This window comes from Anabrus simplex, chromosome X, assembly GCF_040414725.1.
Source record: "Anabrus simplex isolate iqAnaSimp1 chromosome X, ASM4041472v1, whole genome shotgun sequence".
NCBI classification, from domain to species: domain Eukaryota; kingdom Metazoa; phylum Arthropoda; class Insecta; order Orthoptera; family Tettigoniidae; genus Anabrus; species Anabrus simplex.
The window spans coordinates 222,043,413-222,062,487 of NC_090279.1; the positions used below are offsets into that span (position 1 = coordinate 222,043,413).

General features: G+C 38.0%; 1 protein-coding gene across 9 annotated transcripts in view; it reads left to right on the forward strand.

The window, feature by feature from the left end:
• The window catches only part of Mhcl (Myosin heavy chain-like), a 399,178-nt gene that overhangs the window by 284,908 nt on the left and 95,195 nt on the right, over positions 1-19,075 (forward strand). For 7 of the 9 annotated variants that reach the window (XR_010861825.2, XM_067159638.2, XM_067159641.2 and 4 more), the window contains 3 exons: positions 5,233-5,352; positions 14,702-14,947; positions 16,083-16,237. Coding sequence is in view for 8 of the 9 variants with exons in the window: in XM_067159638.2 (XP_067015739.2) it covers positions 5,233-5,352; positions 14,702-14,947; positions 16,083-16,237 (521 nt within the window). In the remaining variant the exon portion in view is untranslated. Of the gene's footprint in view, positions 1-1,081; positions 2,068-5,232; positions 5,353-14,701; positions 14,948-16,082; positions 16,238-19,075 lie in introns of those variants that run through there. The other 2 variants (XM_067159645.2, XM_067159646.2) reach the window with 2 other exon arrangements.

The following is a 19,075-nucleotide window of genomic DNA, read 5'->3' on the forward strand; positions in this document are numbered from 1 at the left end:
TTTTGTTCATGTTATCAAATGATAAAATATATTATGATATCTGACCCATACTAGGTCAGTGGAAGAATCCTGTGACCTTGACATTGAGTGGGAGAGTTTCTTAAAATAGCCTCCCTCCTAGCTGTCAAACATAGATGGAGGAGTGGCAGGCTGGCAGAGTGCCCACCTCCTAGGTATATATAGTCCAGAGGGCTGGGATTTCCGCATCTTGAGACTTGGTTATTCTTGGTCAGCTTTTTTCTCTGTTCCCTGGCTCTGTATTCATCAAGTTCCTGTTGTAAATGAGCATTCTCTTTTCTTTGGCTTCTCAGATGCAGTTTTTAGTTTTCTTGATAAACGCTTATAGAAGAATCCCCAAGCCCGAGCACGTACAAACAAGCTTTCTGTTCTGTCTGAACTAAGATGATGTGTCGATTTCTGTTAAGGAATGCAGCTGGCAGCTTGCCTCACAAGACAATGCTGCTGCAGCTCTTGTCCCAGCTGGCCTATAATTAACTCTGTGTACATGTGCCAGCATTATCTGAAGACAGGAGTTATGTAGGTAGCAATTAAATCACTCCCAGCTCAGTGCCCTCCATGTATCTTCATTAAATTATTGAGGATTAAGTTTCTTATTTTAAGATTGATTTTTCACTGCAGTCTTCTTTAGAGCTAATCTTGACAGATAGACATACTCCATCATGGAGTGTTCTGTTCAGATTTTTTTTTTCTCAACAGTACTTCCACACATGCTTGAGGTCTGTCGTTAGCAGTTTGGACAGCGTAAGTGAAAAAAATGCTTGGATGGCTCTTTTTTAATTCAGTTTTTTCTATAAAATTATCACTAGTTGGGTCCGTTTTGTCATAACTTAATATTTCACACACTGAAACCTTCCTCGATAAATGTTCTTTGCAATGGGGAAAACCACATCCAAGTGTACCTGGGAGTTCACAAACAGTGTTACTTATTGGGGACTTTCTTTTTAATGATGTATACACCCTACCTCAGAAACTCAAGGACGTAGCTGTAGATGTTTTGTCTGACTCACAGTCTACTTGGCACAGTTCCCTCTCTCACGGAAGGTGCCTGTTCAAGGCCTCTCGTGTCTAGTTGTGTTCAGGCAGTCGGCCGGGCAGCTCGCCACTATGTAGATCATCACAACTATGCTGCCTGGTTCATCGAGATTTGGTCCCGGTATAGTGGATGATCGGCAGTCAAGTCCCTCCATACTGAGTAAAAGACTGATCCAACCTGTGAAGAGAGCTTTCACCACCAGTGAGCTGCCCGACACAGTGACCAAGAAGCCACCGTTACCAACTCGCTCAGTGTTGTCCCCCGGTAGACAGGTGTTTTCTCCTGCTAGAGACATTATGTCACCCTCTCGAGTGTTCTCCCCCACCAGGGAGCCTTCTGTCCTCAGAGACATCTTCTCCCCAACCAGAACGTCGCCCGACCGGGATGTATTCTCCCCTACGAGAGACTACTTGTCGCCGTCTAGATCGAGGTCCATATCTGTAACTTCGTCCGTGTTCGGCACCTCCCGGGATTGTTCGCCTGCTTCTTCGTTCTGTACGTGGTCGGGCTCTCGAAACGTTTTGAGCTCGGGATCGGGCGGTCCTCGACGGATGTTTCCTCAGGTCAGCACCGGTGTAGACCTCGGTGCTCTGGAAGGCAAAGACAAGGCACCGGTGGTATTTGGTGCCGGGTTAAGTTTTATCATTGGAGGTGGGAAGGCGAAGGTGCGTCAGAAGGTGAGGCCAGTCGCAGCCCATCTCGAGCCTACCACGGCTTCTTCTGCGCTGTCCAGTAAGATCTCAGAGTTCTTAAAAAAGAGCGACCACGTAATGGACGAGTGGAGACGCATCGGCCGCAAGAACCCAGAGCAAGACCTTCCTCCTGGGATCCAGAGCAAGAGTGCGACCAACATCCTCATCAAGGGCTACCAACTGTACAGCCAGGACCGGAGCTCTTCCTGTCGCTCCCCCCATACCCACAAGGCACCACAGCAGGACGACGATGACACCCTGGACGAAGCTGACGAGGTAGTCAAACCTCTCATGAAGCAGCTCTTACATAAGAGGAGAAGGGTATAATTTTTATCTCTTTGTACGGTTTGTGTGACTACGCTTCAAGAACGTGGTCTGCGCTGCTACTAAAAGATTAACAGTGTGAGGACACACTAAGTGCTGGGGAAATATCTGTATATAGCATGCTCTGTGTACTCTTTTCATGAAGCCTGTGAGAGAGATTAACTCCCTCTGTACATATGCTTGTGATTTGTGGCTGAATTAACTACTTCATATTTTCTAGAAATGATTGCAGGTGATACAAAAATATTAAATGACTATTCAAATTGCATGGCAACTTGTAACTTCAGTTCATGTCAACCAAGCACTGGGCCTTACTCCTTTAGGAATAGCAAGTGGCTGTCAGCTTGCATTCGGGAGGTAGTGGGTTGAAACCCCACTGTCGGCAGCCCTGGTTCCCCATTTTTACACCAGGCAAATGTTGGACTGTACCTTAATTAAGGTCACAGTCGCTTCCTTCCCACTTCTAGCCCTTTAGTACCCCATCGTGACATAAGACTTATCTGTGTCGGTGTGACATAAAAAGAAGGCTTGAAACTGTATCACTACAGTCGCTGTGCTTGTCCGTGCCATAACATAGCAAGGAGATCGTGATGGAAGTGCATTTCTTAAAGAGTGTCGACTGTGTCAAACACACAAGTTCATTATTACAATACACACTATTAAACAAAGAATGACCGAGCTCGATAGCTGCAGTGCGGCCAGTATTCGGGAGATAGTGGGTTCGAACCCTACTGCTTCCGTGGCTTCCCATTTTCACACCAAGCAAATGCTGGGGCTCTACCTTAATTAAGGCCACGGACGCTTCATCCCACTCCTAGCCCATCGTCGCCATAAGACCTATCTGTGTCGGTGCGACGTAAAGCAACTTGCAAAAAGCAAAGAACATCATCACATTCTAACCAGTCAGACTGAAGTATTTGTATTGTATTTTTATTCCTTGTTTTTTTACAGGTATGATGTACATTTAACTTGTGTGTTCAACAGACTGGAAAGCTTTTACGTTGCAGACCACACGAGTGTTTAATGCATTTCCACATTTTTCTGTAGCATCAAACATGTGACAGGAAGAGTTATCAACGCAACCAAGCAGCTTGTGACCTATTATCATGTGGCTGTTACTTATGATCGTATTCCATAAGTTCGCTGGTTTCTGAGAAGTTTCCTTCACTTCGCTTCCACACAGATTTTAGGAATTTTCTAACTGAACTCTTGAATGAAAGGTATTTAAAATCAGTTTAAGGTTCTGTAAGAAATATGCAAATTACTGGCACTGCAGCCGTCACCTTGCAGTTTTGTCCCTGAGGACTCAGATAGGTTGCAGAAAAGGGAGAGGACAACCACATCAGTAAATGGGGGTAAAGAGTACTCTTGTAGCATGGGATTTCCATCTTAGTTTCTCTAAAAAAAAAGGTGTCAAGGATACTATTTTTTCATTATTTAATATATTCTATTGTTTGCCAGCATTGGCTCATAGATTAGAACTTGTTGCCTTCTTTGTGACTAGACAACTTTACACTTGCTGCAGTTTGCATCATCAGCCTGAAGGCTAGCACTTGATTTAAAAACCACAAAGATGCTTCAAGTGTTGTCCGTGATCAACAGTATGAAATGGTTTGGGGAAATCTTCACAGTACCCATTTTAACCCAACATGCGTTTCGGAAGTTATTTGAGAATGGCCGATCCTGAAGGATATGCACTAACACTGCATTACCCAAGCAATACAGCGGTTACCACTGGAGGGAGATTTATAAACGTTCACTGCCAAACAAGAACAGCATGTCATCTTCAGTTTCAGATCTCTGGCTGTGGAGCAGAAAGGAGGTTCCAGACATTGGTACACCGAGGTGGGGAAGGAAACTTTTTTTAATGTATGATAACGCAGTGTGTGTCGCCATCTCAGATAAGCTTAGCGCAGCTCTTTGCGCCACCATGCTGAATAGGATGAAAGCTGTTGTAACATCCTGTGTCCTGGCCAGGATCAATGTGTTCAACTTCTTGTTAAAAGTATGGTGACTGGTGACGATATACTGGTTCATCAAACATATTTCTTGAAAACATTGGCAGTGTATAAGAAAGATAATGTAAATGTACTGACAAGATAGCAGAAGTTCACATATTACAGTTGGCTTGAAATGGCACACCACACCTGTTTGTTTGAGTGCTCATCACATAAAGTGTCAAAATAGAGGAGAGAATTTTAGGAAGAAAATATATATAAACTTTTTTGAGAGCTCCATTTGTAATGGCAGCTGCATTAGCCTTCCTACCGTGGCACTACACGTAGCAGTCCGTGAGGCAGGTTCACCACTACGAATATTTTCAGCTGAGTGGCCGGTGCTTTATCTGCATGGCTCAGTTTGGACAGACAAACAGACCATTCGCACTGTTCTTTGCTGGTTCCTCACCATCAAGACGTTGGTAGGAGAGATCGTGATACACACTTTCTAATCACAAGGTTGCGTGTCAGAAACTTGGATTGAATTCCAAACCTCTGCACAGTGTTTATTCATTTAATTGCTGCTCTACAACAGGGGAATAAACCCCAATTACAGTAAACCTAAAAGTCTTTTTAAAGTACTTATTAACCCTGACAGTAACACGTCTATAAATATCGCTTTAGTTACACCACACGTTTCGAAGACGTGTCACTCAAAGCCTATTGTTTAAAGTTACATTAAAGTTACCAGATGGAATGAACAAGGAATAGAGGTGGTGGAGGGGATAACTCTCCCCTCCTTAAGAGGAATAGATGGCATTCATTCGCACAACACGTCAGAAACACGTATGGTGTTACTGTCAGGGTTAAATTACATTGACACATGTCTTTGATCTTAATAACTAAAAATACCATTTTTAATATGGAGTGAGGGCATATAGTACTGTTGGATGGGAACTAACTCTACCTCTCCCCTTGTGGTGTTATGTCACCTGGAATAGAGAAATAAAGTAAGAGTGATGAGGATTCTCTCTGTGTCCTTGACTGAGCAGCCTGTAACCTTGAAGATGAATGGAAGGTGCCAGCTGTTAGGCTCATTAACAGTTGTGTGAGAGTGTGCAATGTACTGTGTCAGACTGGTCTATCAGGTAAAGGTAACAAATATTGAAAATATTTATTGTTGGTCCTCCTCATTGCAAGTAAGCTCAGTGTTCCTCCTTTCCAGTTGAGCGAGATGACGGCTGACCTGGCGGAAGAACACTCCACAGCTACTCTTGCTACGGAACGCCTCGAGGCCGAGACGTCAGAACGGTTAAGGTTGGAGAAGGAACTGCAAGATGTACAGGTGAGATTGAGCAGTCACAGTGGGCGTGGGGGGCAAGAGAAAATGTACTAGAAGTTGTCAATTGTCTGAAGTGCTTCATAGTAAGTATCACGGCTTACAGTATCTTTAGATCAATCTTTTTAGTTAATTAGTGTGAAACAGTTGTTCGTTCCCAGGTGTCTGGTGTGCTCATTCTGCATACTGCATGCCGTTGTGCAGTGCAGAACTTTAAACTTGCTTGTTTGTAACCCTTTCCCTCGTATGTTGTACTGAGTCACAGTAAAGAAATGTTTGCCTACCGTTGTATATTGTGTGCCGTCTTGTGACGATTTATTTATAAAGGAATTGGTTATGATCCTCATGTTCGGAGTGCTTTGGAAAAACAGTGAAGCATACCTTGCACTCATTGTAAATAGAGGGAGAGGATTACACAAGCCCCCAGCAAGCTTGTCTTTGCTCCCCAGCTTCATCATTGAGCTTGATACATCCTCAATCTCAATGCTGCAAGAAAGCCGGATATATACATGTGTTAAAAGATTAGCAACAAAGGACAAACACAAGGATCCAATGGGAATATGTTTGTCCACACTGACCTGACATTTATGTAACTCGACTTAAGTTATTAACATTCACGTCGGTAAATCTCGCCCTGAAAGCAGGAGAAATAAAATAGCTGTCAACAACACAACCCCTTGTAATATAGAATACTCCACAAGTTGAAGATGTCCCAAATGAAACTGCTAATTGTAATGCAGGGGTGGGAAAACATCTCTAATATTATGTACACTGGAAATGTTGATCAATTAGAATCCCTCACTTCCAACATTTTACAGTTTTTTGCCAACGAAGTAACAGAGTTTTTTCTGGTTGTCAGCACTCTTAATTAGGCATCTCAAAACTAGCAAACTGCAGAGTGAAAAAACTCTCCGTACAGAACTTAAGAGATTCTCTATAATTTATTTAAATTTCTTTCTGCCATATGACAAACCATACCATTTTTAATGAAATAAAAAAATTATAAATTAATTTATACGTTTGCTTTAGAATACGTGATGAGGGAATGGCACAAGGAAAATCCTAAGAACATAAAAAATGGAACCAAACAAGACCAAATAAACCTAAATTGCTTGGAATTCGCTGATGGCTTAGCGTTATTAGCTAATAACATTCAAGAAGCCAGAAATCAAATAAGACGACAAAATATAGCACAAGAAATAGGACTCCAGATGTGATTTGAAGACTGAGATAATGATAACCAGGAAAGTAAAAATAGTGAATCAGTTTGAATACCATTTGGACAAGAAACGTGCATGGCAAGGAAGAACTAATAAAATGATAAAAGCTCAAATATTAACATGATCTAGATACAATAAAACATAAACATTACAAGACGGTGGTTCAACCAGAAGTGACATACAGACAAAGTTCTTAAAGTAGAGGGAAGAACATGCATAAATTAAAAAAATATCAAAAAGATTGACAATAGTGAATAGCGGAGCCTATTACAGATACTATACTCCACACTGCTTTACTTCTAAATTGACGTTTTGGCCGAATTGGGTTCTGCCTGGTGGTTATGCGCTGAAACATAGACATCCATCCAACCAATCCCAAGCTGCCATTCATATCGACTTATATCGGCACAGTGCAATCTCGAAACCTAGTTGCCAACTCTAATATATATATTCACCACCTGGTTAACGTATCTCGCTCAACGTGTATGATATTCAGTATGGTTCGCGATTGTTTGCATTTTTCTTCAGTAATTAGTGTTTTTCATATTAGTCTTTATCCTTCTAGTATAGTACAGTTTAGCATAGCATACAGGTTTAATAGTTCAGTGTATAAAAATATAGCTGTAGTTTTATTTACGTCCGTGTATTGGTTGCATATTTAGCTTGTCTCGGTGTAGTTCGGAAAAGATAAGTGGCAAGAAAGTGACTCTGAGATCTGTGGAGTTTTCCCTTTGTAGGACGTAACCTCCTTCATCAGCTGTACTCGTGATAGGGGTAAGGTGACGCTCATTTGTTTCGCGAATTTAGAAGTGAAGCTGTGCGGAGTATGTATGGTCACCTTATGAAGACGCCAGAAACTAGATTACCAAGAAGAATTATAGAGAAACTCTACAGAGGATGTAGAAGAACTAGAAATACATTTGGACGATTTGCAAAACAAAACAGAAAATTCAAAGAAACTGAAAAACATAAAAATAAGATTTAAACCAAAATGACATGCAATGAAAAGGGTATTTACATATGAGAAAGGACAGAATGAAAAGCTACTGGGCAATAAAACCTATCAAAGATGATTGACTGAAGTGGTCCAATGAGGTTGAAGAAGTTAAACTGCATCTACTCCTAGTTATTACAGATTTTTTTATACCCGAGAGCATAATCTCTGGATAATGATGAATTTTCCAGCAAAGATTATTAAGTATAATTTCATTATTATTATTTTATATATATGTGTGAGGCGGAAAGCGAAAAGGGACCTCTTGTCAGAGAAGTAACTTTTTCGTTACAAGAAAATTAAGAGGTTGAGGTTGAAAATATAAATATTTGGATTTTTGGGGATTATAATAGTTTGTTTCTTTCTCTACCTGTTGATATTGATTTTAAAAGTGATTGGAACCAAAACAAACTTGATAATAATGTTAAAAGCAATCAATGTCAGCCTTCTGAAAAGGGACCTCTTGTCGTTATGGGGAAATAACATTGGCCCGGCAAGATTGCTTCACTAAATAGCCTCTCCTGAATTCTAGTGGCATATTAGGGAAGGTTTTCTGATTAACATAATGCCTGCCACAACAAGATGTCCCTTTTGCCGATGGGCAGTTCTCTTTCTCCCATTCAGCATTTTCCTTTAAATCTAAAAATTAATTATTAAATTATCATTAATAATATTGTACATGATGAAGAATGTCAGAAAATATTTCTTGTGTCTACAGATGCATGATTAGACTATGGCTGCTGTGAATTGTGCAGTGGTTGGCAGCTCTAAAATAGTTGACAGCTGACGGGACGTTACCCTCATTGAATGTTGATCAACAACAACAACAACAAAAACGTGTTTACTTCTTGCACAGTTTGAAGTTTAAAACGAGTGAATATGAAGTTTTGAAACTATTAAATAATATTGGCATTGATGAAGACTATCAAGTGTTTGTAGATTATTTTACTGAAAGATGACTAAGTAGTAATGATGAATCAGGTGGTGATAGAGAAGAGTCAGGTAACCTCTCCAATAATTCTTTATTGCGAGATCTTCTGAAGTTTGATGATGCCGCAGGTAGCTACGAGAATATTGATGAAAATCTTATTGTTGAAATACAAGTAGAACAGTGTGGTAATAATGAGAAAGTAATAGATGATAATGATGGCGGGGAAGACCTACTCATAACTGATGACTGCATAAATTTAGTCGACACTTTTCATCCACGAGAAGATCATGCTTTGGTTTTGAAGTTTCTAGAAACAGGTTGCACCATCCTGAGGGGTGGTTTCATCCTTGCACCATATTGGACGATCATTTTTAATATGAACATTAACTTGGGTAACGATTGCTCCGGCTATTTTCCCCTCAATCTCCCATCACTCTAATAGTTCATTTAATGGATGAATGCATAATAAATTTGATGCAAAGTGTCGTTGGCTAAGTTTGCTTTAAATATTCATCAAATACGCAGTTATCGCCTCATAAAATTCTAGCGAAATCGTAACTTAGAATTCTCCCATCAGAATATATGATGTGGTAATCCTTACTTTGCCTCGTGACACCTCTCAGGGATAATTAAATTACTTTTTCGAAAAATACTATATTAACGTGAGGTCAACTGAAGCACCACATTTCCATATCAACAAATTATTCTCGGTACCATTCATCATCCAAAATCATTATTATGTTTTCCAAGTCCAGTCATCCGAATATAAGTGAAAAAAAAATAAATAAAATATTTTTAATGGATTAATTCAAAAAATTACCTAAATCTTAATAATATCAGCCTATCTCCTAAAATAATAACCTCTAAATTAGAAAATCTATATTTTATTTTTTTGATTCCGGAATCACAAAAGAAAATAATATTTATCATTATCAATTATCTTCTTCTTCTTCTATAATAAAGAAATCTTTTGGTTGAAAAATAAGTCTGAGTCCCTAATCCTAATTAAATTTCTTAATAACATTATTTAGTTTAAGTCCAACAGTTCTTGTTACTTTTATACATAATCAACTGGTAATTAAAAAAATAATAAAGAGAAATGATTTGAAAAAAAAAATGCTTATTTTCGTCATTATCATTTCAACATTATTTCATTATTCACTCTTTTCGGCGTCTTAACGTTAGTAATCACAAGTAAGTTCCAAATTATTTTGGCCCAAAAATGGCTATTTCAAATATATTTTGTTCTTAAATTGAAAATATTGGTCTCCTCGAAAGTATCATTAGATTAAAATATTCAAATAACATCTTAAATAAATGTAGGTATCGTTCAAAGTTTAATTATCATTGTATTTCTAATAGAAATTGTACCAAACATGTTTTAGGGTTTAGCATTAATTAATCAGGTATCACTGATTCCGTAGGAATGCATTTGGTTAACTCTTATATGTAATTGCGGTAAAGATTTTAAATTATGGGATTATTATTTGAATCAAATTCATTCTTGACAACAAACTTCCAGTAATATTTAGTACAACGTTGGTATAAATTAACTATGAAGACGACAAGTTTCCCTTCATTTATTTCCTATTTGGATATTTCTTCCGAAGACAGTGTATGGTAACCTAAATATACAAAATATGCGGTGTATTACATCGTACGCGTGTACCATTAACCCTATATACCACTCATAACCATTTTATTATTCTGCCGCAAATGGTAATCATCACCATCGGCCCATATTACGTCGTATTTACCGCCAAAATTACTCATAAATACATCTACCTCTCCGTCTACTACGATTAATTACCATCATATCATATAATTCAATCTCATAAACATATCACGACGAATAATTATTCACATTTGCACATAAACATGCCATTCAAATCATAAATTCTCTATGTAAACATATATCATCACCAACATGACGGCAAATCATTCCAACATCACATTACTTTACTACAATGGTACTCTTTTGGGTTAAAATTCATATATCATACGCGTAAACACGCTAGCTTAAAAATGAAATGCATATATAAATCAAATAAGTTAATATCTACTCACATTTCATTGCGTCGTATCGGTAAACACATTCAGGTTATTCGTAAACCAACTATCTTCTTCAAGAATATATTTAAGGTTACGTCACTTTAAATACGAAGTTTTTATCCCATAATGGTTAGAAATTACATTCCAAAACTCTCCTGGTTTAGTTTTACGCATTCCTATCTTATGGCATAGATTGTAGAATCTGGAAGAAGTACCTATTCCCCTGTTAGTAATAATAGCTCAACATGGACAATTTCATTTCGAAGATAACCACGTCTGTGATTTTATCACGAAGAACTAGGTTAAACAACGTACCAAATATACACTATAATATCATTACAAATGTACTACATATCAATTTCAAGAAAATAAAATATCTCTTTGGAACTTATCTTGTGATCACTGACGTTAGATGGTCGGCTTCGGACTGGATGTTGTCATCTAGGGATTGCGTCGTACAGCTTCATCCTCTGCTACGTCACCATCAGGTTGTGACTCGGGACTCGGAATAGCAGTTACAGCTGGGCGGTATCCGTCAGACAGCCGGCTCCATATCCAGTTTAGCCTTGCATCATGATGTTGCAGTCAATCATAACAGAAAGAAACATTTCCAAACCATGAATTAGTTTCATATCCATACTCTCAGGAATAAATATCAGGCTTGTAATTAATGTCAGGTTTTTAAAACAATACTTCAATATTAATCTTCAGTAGCAATTTGACAGTTAAATTATTGCAAGTTATTTCTGTAAATATTCTCTTTTCTGTTCGGCTCATCAATTTATACTTCGTAATATTTAACTTGGTTGCTTGTACGGACTTGAATATCCACTTCGACTACTGTTAGGGTATTTCCTAACTCTCTTCACGATATTCCTTTGTGAATGTCTGTTTTCCAATTTATTCTCTCACTTCGCGAGTTCTCCACTCGGTAACTTGTATAATATCTCCTTTCTATTCACACGAAGACTGGCTATATTTCTTGAGGATAAATTTATTTCGATTTTACGTTGCGGATTTTTTTATTGTTCAGCTTCTTGATCTTGTTTTAACAATATTGAAAAACCTTCTATTATTTTATCACGGCCGCATGGATCCTTGACAATTTTCCGTCTCGGTCCGTGATCTAGGCATCTTTAATTCATCAAATAAATATCTTTGCCGTCACGTGCACGGCCTTCTTGAATATATACACGCTCGTAAAATGTATACACTTCGAAATCACGGCCTAATTTACTTAATATATGCATTCCTTTGTGACGTATGGCCCAATTACGTAATATTCGCGATCATTACCGTGCATGGCAAACTTATAACTTCGTATGACGACCTTCATTCCGACATTAGGACGATGAAAACGGTACAAGGTTGTGGATGTAAGGAAAAATGTGATAACTTTTCTGTTGGTGAGCATGTACAAATACGCTGTGAATGTGCTGAGATTCATCATTCTGAAAGCAATGTTAACACATTAGATCAAGTCATTTCAGTGTTTAACTTTAGATTCTACTTTGACATCTCGTAATCATCAAGTCAGAACTGAGAGGAAACATCCACGTACCAGGCTGGAAAGTTTGTAAAAACACTTACACATTTGCCCATCATGCCTGAAAAAAAAAAAGTATAACGATACAGGCTTGATAGCCAAAAACACACGGTAATGCGGGAAGATGTGACTTGCTTTTCTGATACAGAGTTTGTGCACAATTATGCAGAACAACATGCCAGGCAGAAGCTGCTGCCTTCAAGTGATAATAAAGCCAAAATTTTTGAAACTTTTAAATCTTCTTTTACAAATGATATGCCCCAAAAACCTGTATCAGATAGGGTGTTTTCTAACATTTGGAAGCAAGTTATGAAGCCTAAATCACATTTTTGTGCACTTTGCCAGAGGCATTTCACATCTGGAACTGCAATGGCTTTATTATCTGAAGAAATGAAAATGGAAACTATTGAAAAAAATGAGATCCCATCTACAACTTGTTGCAAAAGAAAGGAGTTTTTATAAGGGAACTATCAAAAAGTCTAAATTTTTTTTCTTGAAGATGGTGATAAAACTTGGCCCAGCAGGTTCACACACCCAGTAATCCGTTACAGCCTGGACCTATTTATTTCTTGGTTCCATTCAGAATTGGAATATTTGGTGTTATGTGTGAAACTGTAAACAAACAAGTGAAAGTCTCCAACGTTGTTGTTAGTCTTTTCCACAATCATTTGGAAAACTATGGCAATGGAGAAGATGCAATGTGTCGGACTGAACAAGAGCAATATCTTGCTTGGAGAATCTGTAATAACAAAAACAAGAGGATTCTTTTCTCGTTCATGCCAGTAGGACACACGAAATTTACATGTGACTGGGCATTTGGACTTCTGAAGAAAAAATTTAGGAACACTTATGTCTCTTCTATACAAGATTGAGAATTCTACACCTACAACACTGTAGCTATTGGAAATGAAAAGGCTGAAGTTTCTTTGACTGTGTATTTCAAGAATAGTAATGTTAACAAAGTACCTCACATCAAAGGTAGTGTACACTGTAAAGGAATTTGTGTGTAGCATTCTGATTCCAGCAGGGATGACGGATCGTCAGGAATACAAAGACATTGCGTGTTCTGAAGTAGAAAGTGGAGATGCTGAGGAAGAACCTAACGAACTAAATGCACCAGAACCAAAGAAGAGGCGGAAACGCTCTACTTTAACCAGTAAATTAATGTTAACTTATAAAACCTATACCATTTGAAAAAGGACATTTGAGAGGTAATAATTATGTAAAATTTGTTTCTTAAATATGTAATGTTGTAAAACTTTACAACGCATTTTCTCGAAACGCAGTTTTCCTGTTACAAATATTCAACCTGTCATACCTCACTCAAATTTTGAGATAAAAATCTACTTTTTAAAAAATTGTTCGGGATTCAATGCTGAACATGAAAGTATCAATAACTCAAAATCCAAAGTTTCGACAAGAGGTCCCTTAAAACCAAATAAAATAATAAGTGAGTTATTCCATCTTTTCAATTGAAATTAAATAGTCTTTATTAAATGAACGTTTAATGGGACTAGTTTTGACCTATTTAAAGGTAATCTTCAGCCATATCACGTGTAGAATAAAGTATTTGAAACATAGTTGTTTTAAAGATGGTCTTAAAACATATGAGTTTGACACTATGAAAAATTGTTTATAGAATTTTATGAAAACACATTTGTTGTAAGAAATTAGTTCACTTTGCATAGATGCTCAATTCTACATCTCCTCAAGATTATGAATGATTTTAAAGTGTATCTACGCTTTGCAGTGATAAGAAGAATATCGTAAGACTTCTCCTCTACCACAACAACACTGTTGATGGTTATGAATTTCATGTTTTTGGTCCGTATTGAACTGAGAATAATATATAAGTAATAATAATAATAACGTAAATGTTTCCACCTTTTCAATACAATATATTCACAAAATTACAAAATTATACGGTACTAGTTTCGACCCATCTAGGGGTCATCATCAGCCGTATTGGAGCAAAGATCATTTGTGGCGAAATCCTAAGACAATATTATTAACTATTACCATAACATCTCATTTCACTTGTTGTTCTTTAAAATAATATTGTCTTAGGATTTCGCCACAAATGATCTTTGCTCCAATACGGCTGATGATGACCCCTAGATGGGTCGAAACTAGTACCGTATAATTTTGTAATTTTGTGAATATATTGTATTGAAAAGGTGGAAACATTTACGTTATTATTATTATTATTACTTATATATTATACAACAACACTGTGTTTCAAATACTTTATTCTACACGCGATAGGACTGAAGATGGCCTTTAAATAGGTCGAAACTAGTCCCATTAAATGTTTATTTAATAAACACTATTTAATTTGTACTGAAAAGGTGGAATAACTCGCCTATTATTTTATTTGGTTTAATCAAAGTTCAGTACGGACCCATAAAATGAAATTTATTTCTCTAGAAGAGGTCCCTTGTCGCTTTCCGCCTCACATGTATATATATGCTACTAATTTAATTTTTTACTGTACATATTCCAGGCTCACTGCAGGACTGATGACTTCTTATCTACAACTATAATACCATCAGTAACATCAAATAATGTCAGACGGGGAAGAGGTTAAGAGGCACTTTTGTTTTGCGTTTCAGCACGAGAATAAGTCCCTACACCAGCAAGGAGAGCGACTCGAGATGGAGCTGCTGTACATGCGGGCGGCCGACATGAACGGAGTCGGCTCCGAAGACGAGGAGGACGGGGAAGGAGATGTGGGCGTGTACAAGCAGAGATACGAACGAGCGGCGCGGGAACTGGAATTTACCAAGAGACGCATGCAGCAACAGCACGAAGACGATCTAGAGCAGCTTGTTGGCCTCAAGAAACAACTGGAAAAAAAGGTTCTTATCACAGTTTGCTCTTAGAAACATATGATTTTTGACACTAATTACAATCCATTACACTACTTAAACTAATTTCCTTACTAGTTCTTTCAATTTAATTCTGCTAGTCTATAGGTTAATATTGCAGTCTCTCAGGCCACATTACTGCAGAGAGGTCACGATTGGGAGGAAGGACAGGATGAGACACCCAGGCAACTGGCGATGGTTCAAGGTGATGATGATTGTACAGTATTTACATTAGATTAACTTTGGAGGACAGAGACTGTCATAGGACAAAAATACGGCGCACGTAATCCTACGTGAGGAGTTTGAGTTTGGACGAGCATTCTAGAAACCAAAACTCTACCTACAAAGAATCTAATGGTAGCATTACAGCAAAGTAAAATTAACTAAAGTACAGTCAAAAACTTGAGTAAGGGAGGGCAAAAGAAATAAAGGTGATCTGGGAAAATAAATGCGGAAGAGACATTGACCAAGTTGGTCAGTCATGAAGGCGTCCACTGTATTTAAAACAAACACAAATCAGTACAAATCTCTTTCATCTTTTTCTGTTCCATGTAGAGGGCCTAGAGTAGCAGCACTTGTCTGTATTTTAGAGATTTGAAAGATGTTGCACAAACTCTATTATGATCTTGGTGGAACAGCTGCAGTCCAACTCACATACACTTGTCATGTTCACTGCTATCTAGCCAGAATCATATCATCAAGTTCACAGAACATATTATGTGTCAGTCCTTGACGTTTCACTGGGTGTGACATGATGATGATAATGCGTCAGGCTTCGTAGCCCATGACCGATAAACACACATTCAATTCTGAATTTGTCGTAATGGTTCTTTTTTCCATTTTTAAGACTGACAAATTATCTAAAGTTGAACTTGTTCTGTCAGAAATGTAAGACTCAGTCCACTGACGTGCCACCTCCAAATTGTCTGAAAATTCAAAATAAAATGGCTTCTTCTTCAGTGGAGTTTTCAAACTTATGTTGTAAATTAAATCCTTGTAATCAAAGAATCAAACAAAGTACTGGCTGTCATCTTGTGGTAATAACAAGTGAAACAGCCTTTTCTTGCACAATGTGACATTTGATAAGACTACAGAATTAAACTCTTATAGAAAACTTACATTTCAGCTAGCCGATGCCTACGAGGAGGTGGAAGAACAGCGCCAAGTGGTGGGGCAATGGAAGCGCAAAGTACAGAAGCTGAACGCGGAGACCAACGACTTGCGGCTTTTACTGGAGGAGCAGAGCTCTCGGAACAATTTGCTGGAGAAGAAACAACGCAAGTGAGTCCCAGTCCACCAGACTCGTGCCTTCTTTCAAATTGTGTACAATGGGACTACACTAACTATTTAAAAATTTCATGATTGTTCCGTATTGAATAGAGAAATATACAATATTAAATAGAAGGAAGGGTCCACCTTTCAATACTCTGTTATTAAGAAGAACTTGCAACCTGTTCATTTGGGACTGGTTTCAACACAACTGAGGGTCATCATCAACAAATTAGCAAGGGAGAGCAAAAATTCAATCGTTAAGTTCTAAAAACACGTAACACAATGATCGCAGTCAAAAGAGTAAAAAGAAGAACACTATTTCGTGCCAAAACAATTCCAGTTGAAGTTCATAAGCAGGTCTTGTTTTTGTGTTAAAATATCATAAAAATCACAGTCGTTTTATTTTGCGCCCGTTACATTGAAAAAGTTTGTATCATTCCCCACTTGAACTGACTTGTGCAGCGAGCGTACCTTCCACCTGAGCTCAAGGTCACGAATAACTGTAATTTCTGAAGTTTGGATGATATTTTTTCTCTTTTCAATTTGATTGTGATTAGTGACAGGCAGAATTGAATATAATGCATTCGTGAACTTTTGAGAATTGATACTTACAGCCGAAGTTCAACCTAACCAAGATGACATAACCTGTAAATGTCGATGTAGGCCTAATTTGCGCGGTACAAGATTTCCACAAACGGTACTCTGGTGACAAAATTACAATGGAAGATTAAGAAAAGAAGGGATTTCGCCATCATGTGTCTGACTCGTTGGCTGAATGGTCAGCGTAATGGCCTTCAATTCAGAGGGTCCCGGGTTCGATTCCCGGCCGGGTCAGGGATTTTAATCTTAATTGGTTAATTCCAATGGCCCGGGGGTTAGGTGTTTGTGCTGTCCCCAACATCCCTGCAACTCACACACCACACATAACACTATCCTCCACCACAATAACACACAGTCACCTACACATGGCAGATGCCGCCTTACAAGGGCTGCACTCGGCTAGAAATAGCCACACAAAATTTTAAAAAAATGTCATCATGTGTATAATGTGCTTATTTTATTAGATTAGAGAATTAAAAACTACTTGTAGTCGGTTGTTGTACGGCTTGGCGTTATTACATTTTTTGAAGAGTTTGGCTGACCAAAGTTGCTGACCTGAAAGAAGTTTTCATGGAAAACTGACAAAGTTTCCTCTGTAAAACTGAATATAAAGTATTGAGAATTTGAACTCGCGTACCGGTAATTAATGTTTGAAGCTGGTCCCGCGGTCTAACTTGCCAACCTCTCACCCGGAGGGCCAGGTCAGGCATTTTTACCTGGATATAAGGGCTGGTTCCACGTCCACTCAGCCTATGTGATTACCTTTAATTGAGGAGCTGTCTAATGGCGAGATGGCGAGCCCGGTCTACAAAGCCAAAAATAACGGCCAAGAAGATTCGTCACATGAGCATCTAAGATGAAATTCTAAAATAATTTAATTATATTAGGTCCACCTATTCAATACACTTCTGCCATTTAATAAGTGGTCTGTTTAAAAAGTTAAATAATTGTTTAGAAAAAATACGTAGGTCATGTTTAGACCTAGCTTAGAGGTCACCATCAGCAAAATAACATAAAAGAAGAAAGACATATAGCAAAACAGTGATACATAGAAAATCCGGGATAAAATGTACAAAGCTTCAGTATTAAAAACATATTCAACAAGTACAATGGAAATCTGTTAAAAATGTACATGGATTCAAACTTGGACGAATTAAGGTGTAAGTAAGATTTCCATTGTACTTGTTGAATATATTTTAAATATTGAAGCTGGCTCAGTCCGGTGGTATTTGAAGGTGCTCAAATACGTCAGCCTCATGTCGGTACATTTACTGGCACGTAAAAGAACTCCTGCGGGACTAAATTCCGGCACCTCGGCGTCTCTGAAAACCATAAAAGACTAGTTAGTGGGACGTAAAGCAAATAACATTATTATTATAAAATATTTAAGCTATGTAAATTTTAACATAAACTCTCATTGCATTTGTTGGCTGTATTTTATCTCGGATTTTTTATGTATCACTGTTTTGTTATATGCCTTTCTTCTTTTATATTATTTTACTGATGACCTCTAAGCTAACTTGAAACACATCCTAGGTATTTTTTAAGCCGATGAGTGCTACGCCTGCCTATAGATGCCAGAATTAAAAAATTTTTTTGAGTTTCCCGGTTCACTTTCAAATGCCAATTTGATCTCTGACATGTCCTGCCATCTGTTGGGCATTATGTAGAACTAATTGATCAGAGATTATAGTTTCGGGAAGTAACTTACAGAGCTTTTTGTAGACGTCTGTGTTCATCTGTGATGTAAACAAACATGGCGGAACAACAATCTAGTTGCTCTTGCAGCGATGTTATTTCGGATCACAGAATCGTTCAGTTAATGACCATAGTGGAACGTGATGATAGAGATGATGATTTTAAGGAATTGTTAAGCGTTTTTGAAAGTGACAGTGATAGAGAGAGTGCCAAAAATATTGTATGTGAGAGAGAAACAGAGCCTCCTTCTAAAGAAACATTATTTTTGTGGCAGATGGATTACTTTTCTTCACCAGACTTTCAAGTAACTCTGAGGGCCAAGTAGTGTTTGATGACAACCTGAAAATCATTAATTTCTTAGAAACTTTTGTGCCAGTGGAGTTGGTGCAGATAGTTGAACAAATCGGCATTACAAACGACCAGTAGAAAACATTTAACTATCAGCACATTCCAGGTTGGGAAAGTATTTTAAAATATCAACTTATATACTTCTAAGAAGTTATATGTATTAGTTGCCTGCAGATTTGAGGAAATAATAATATTTTGGGC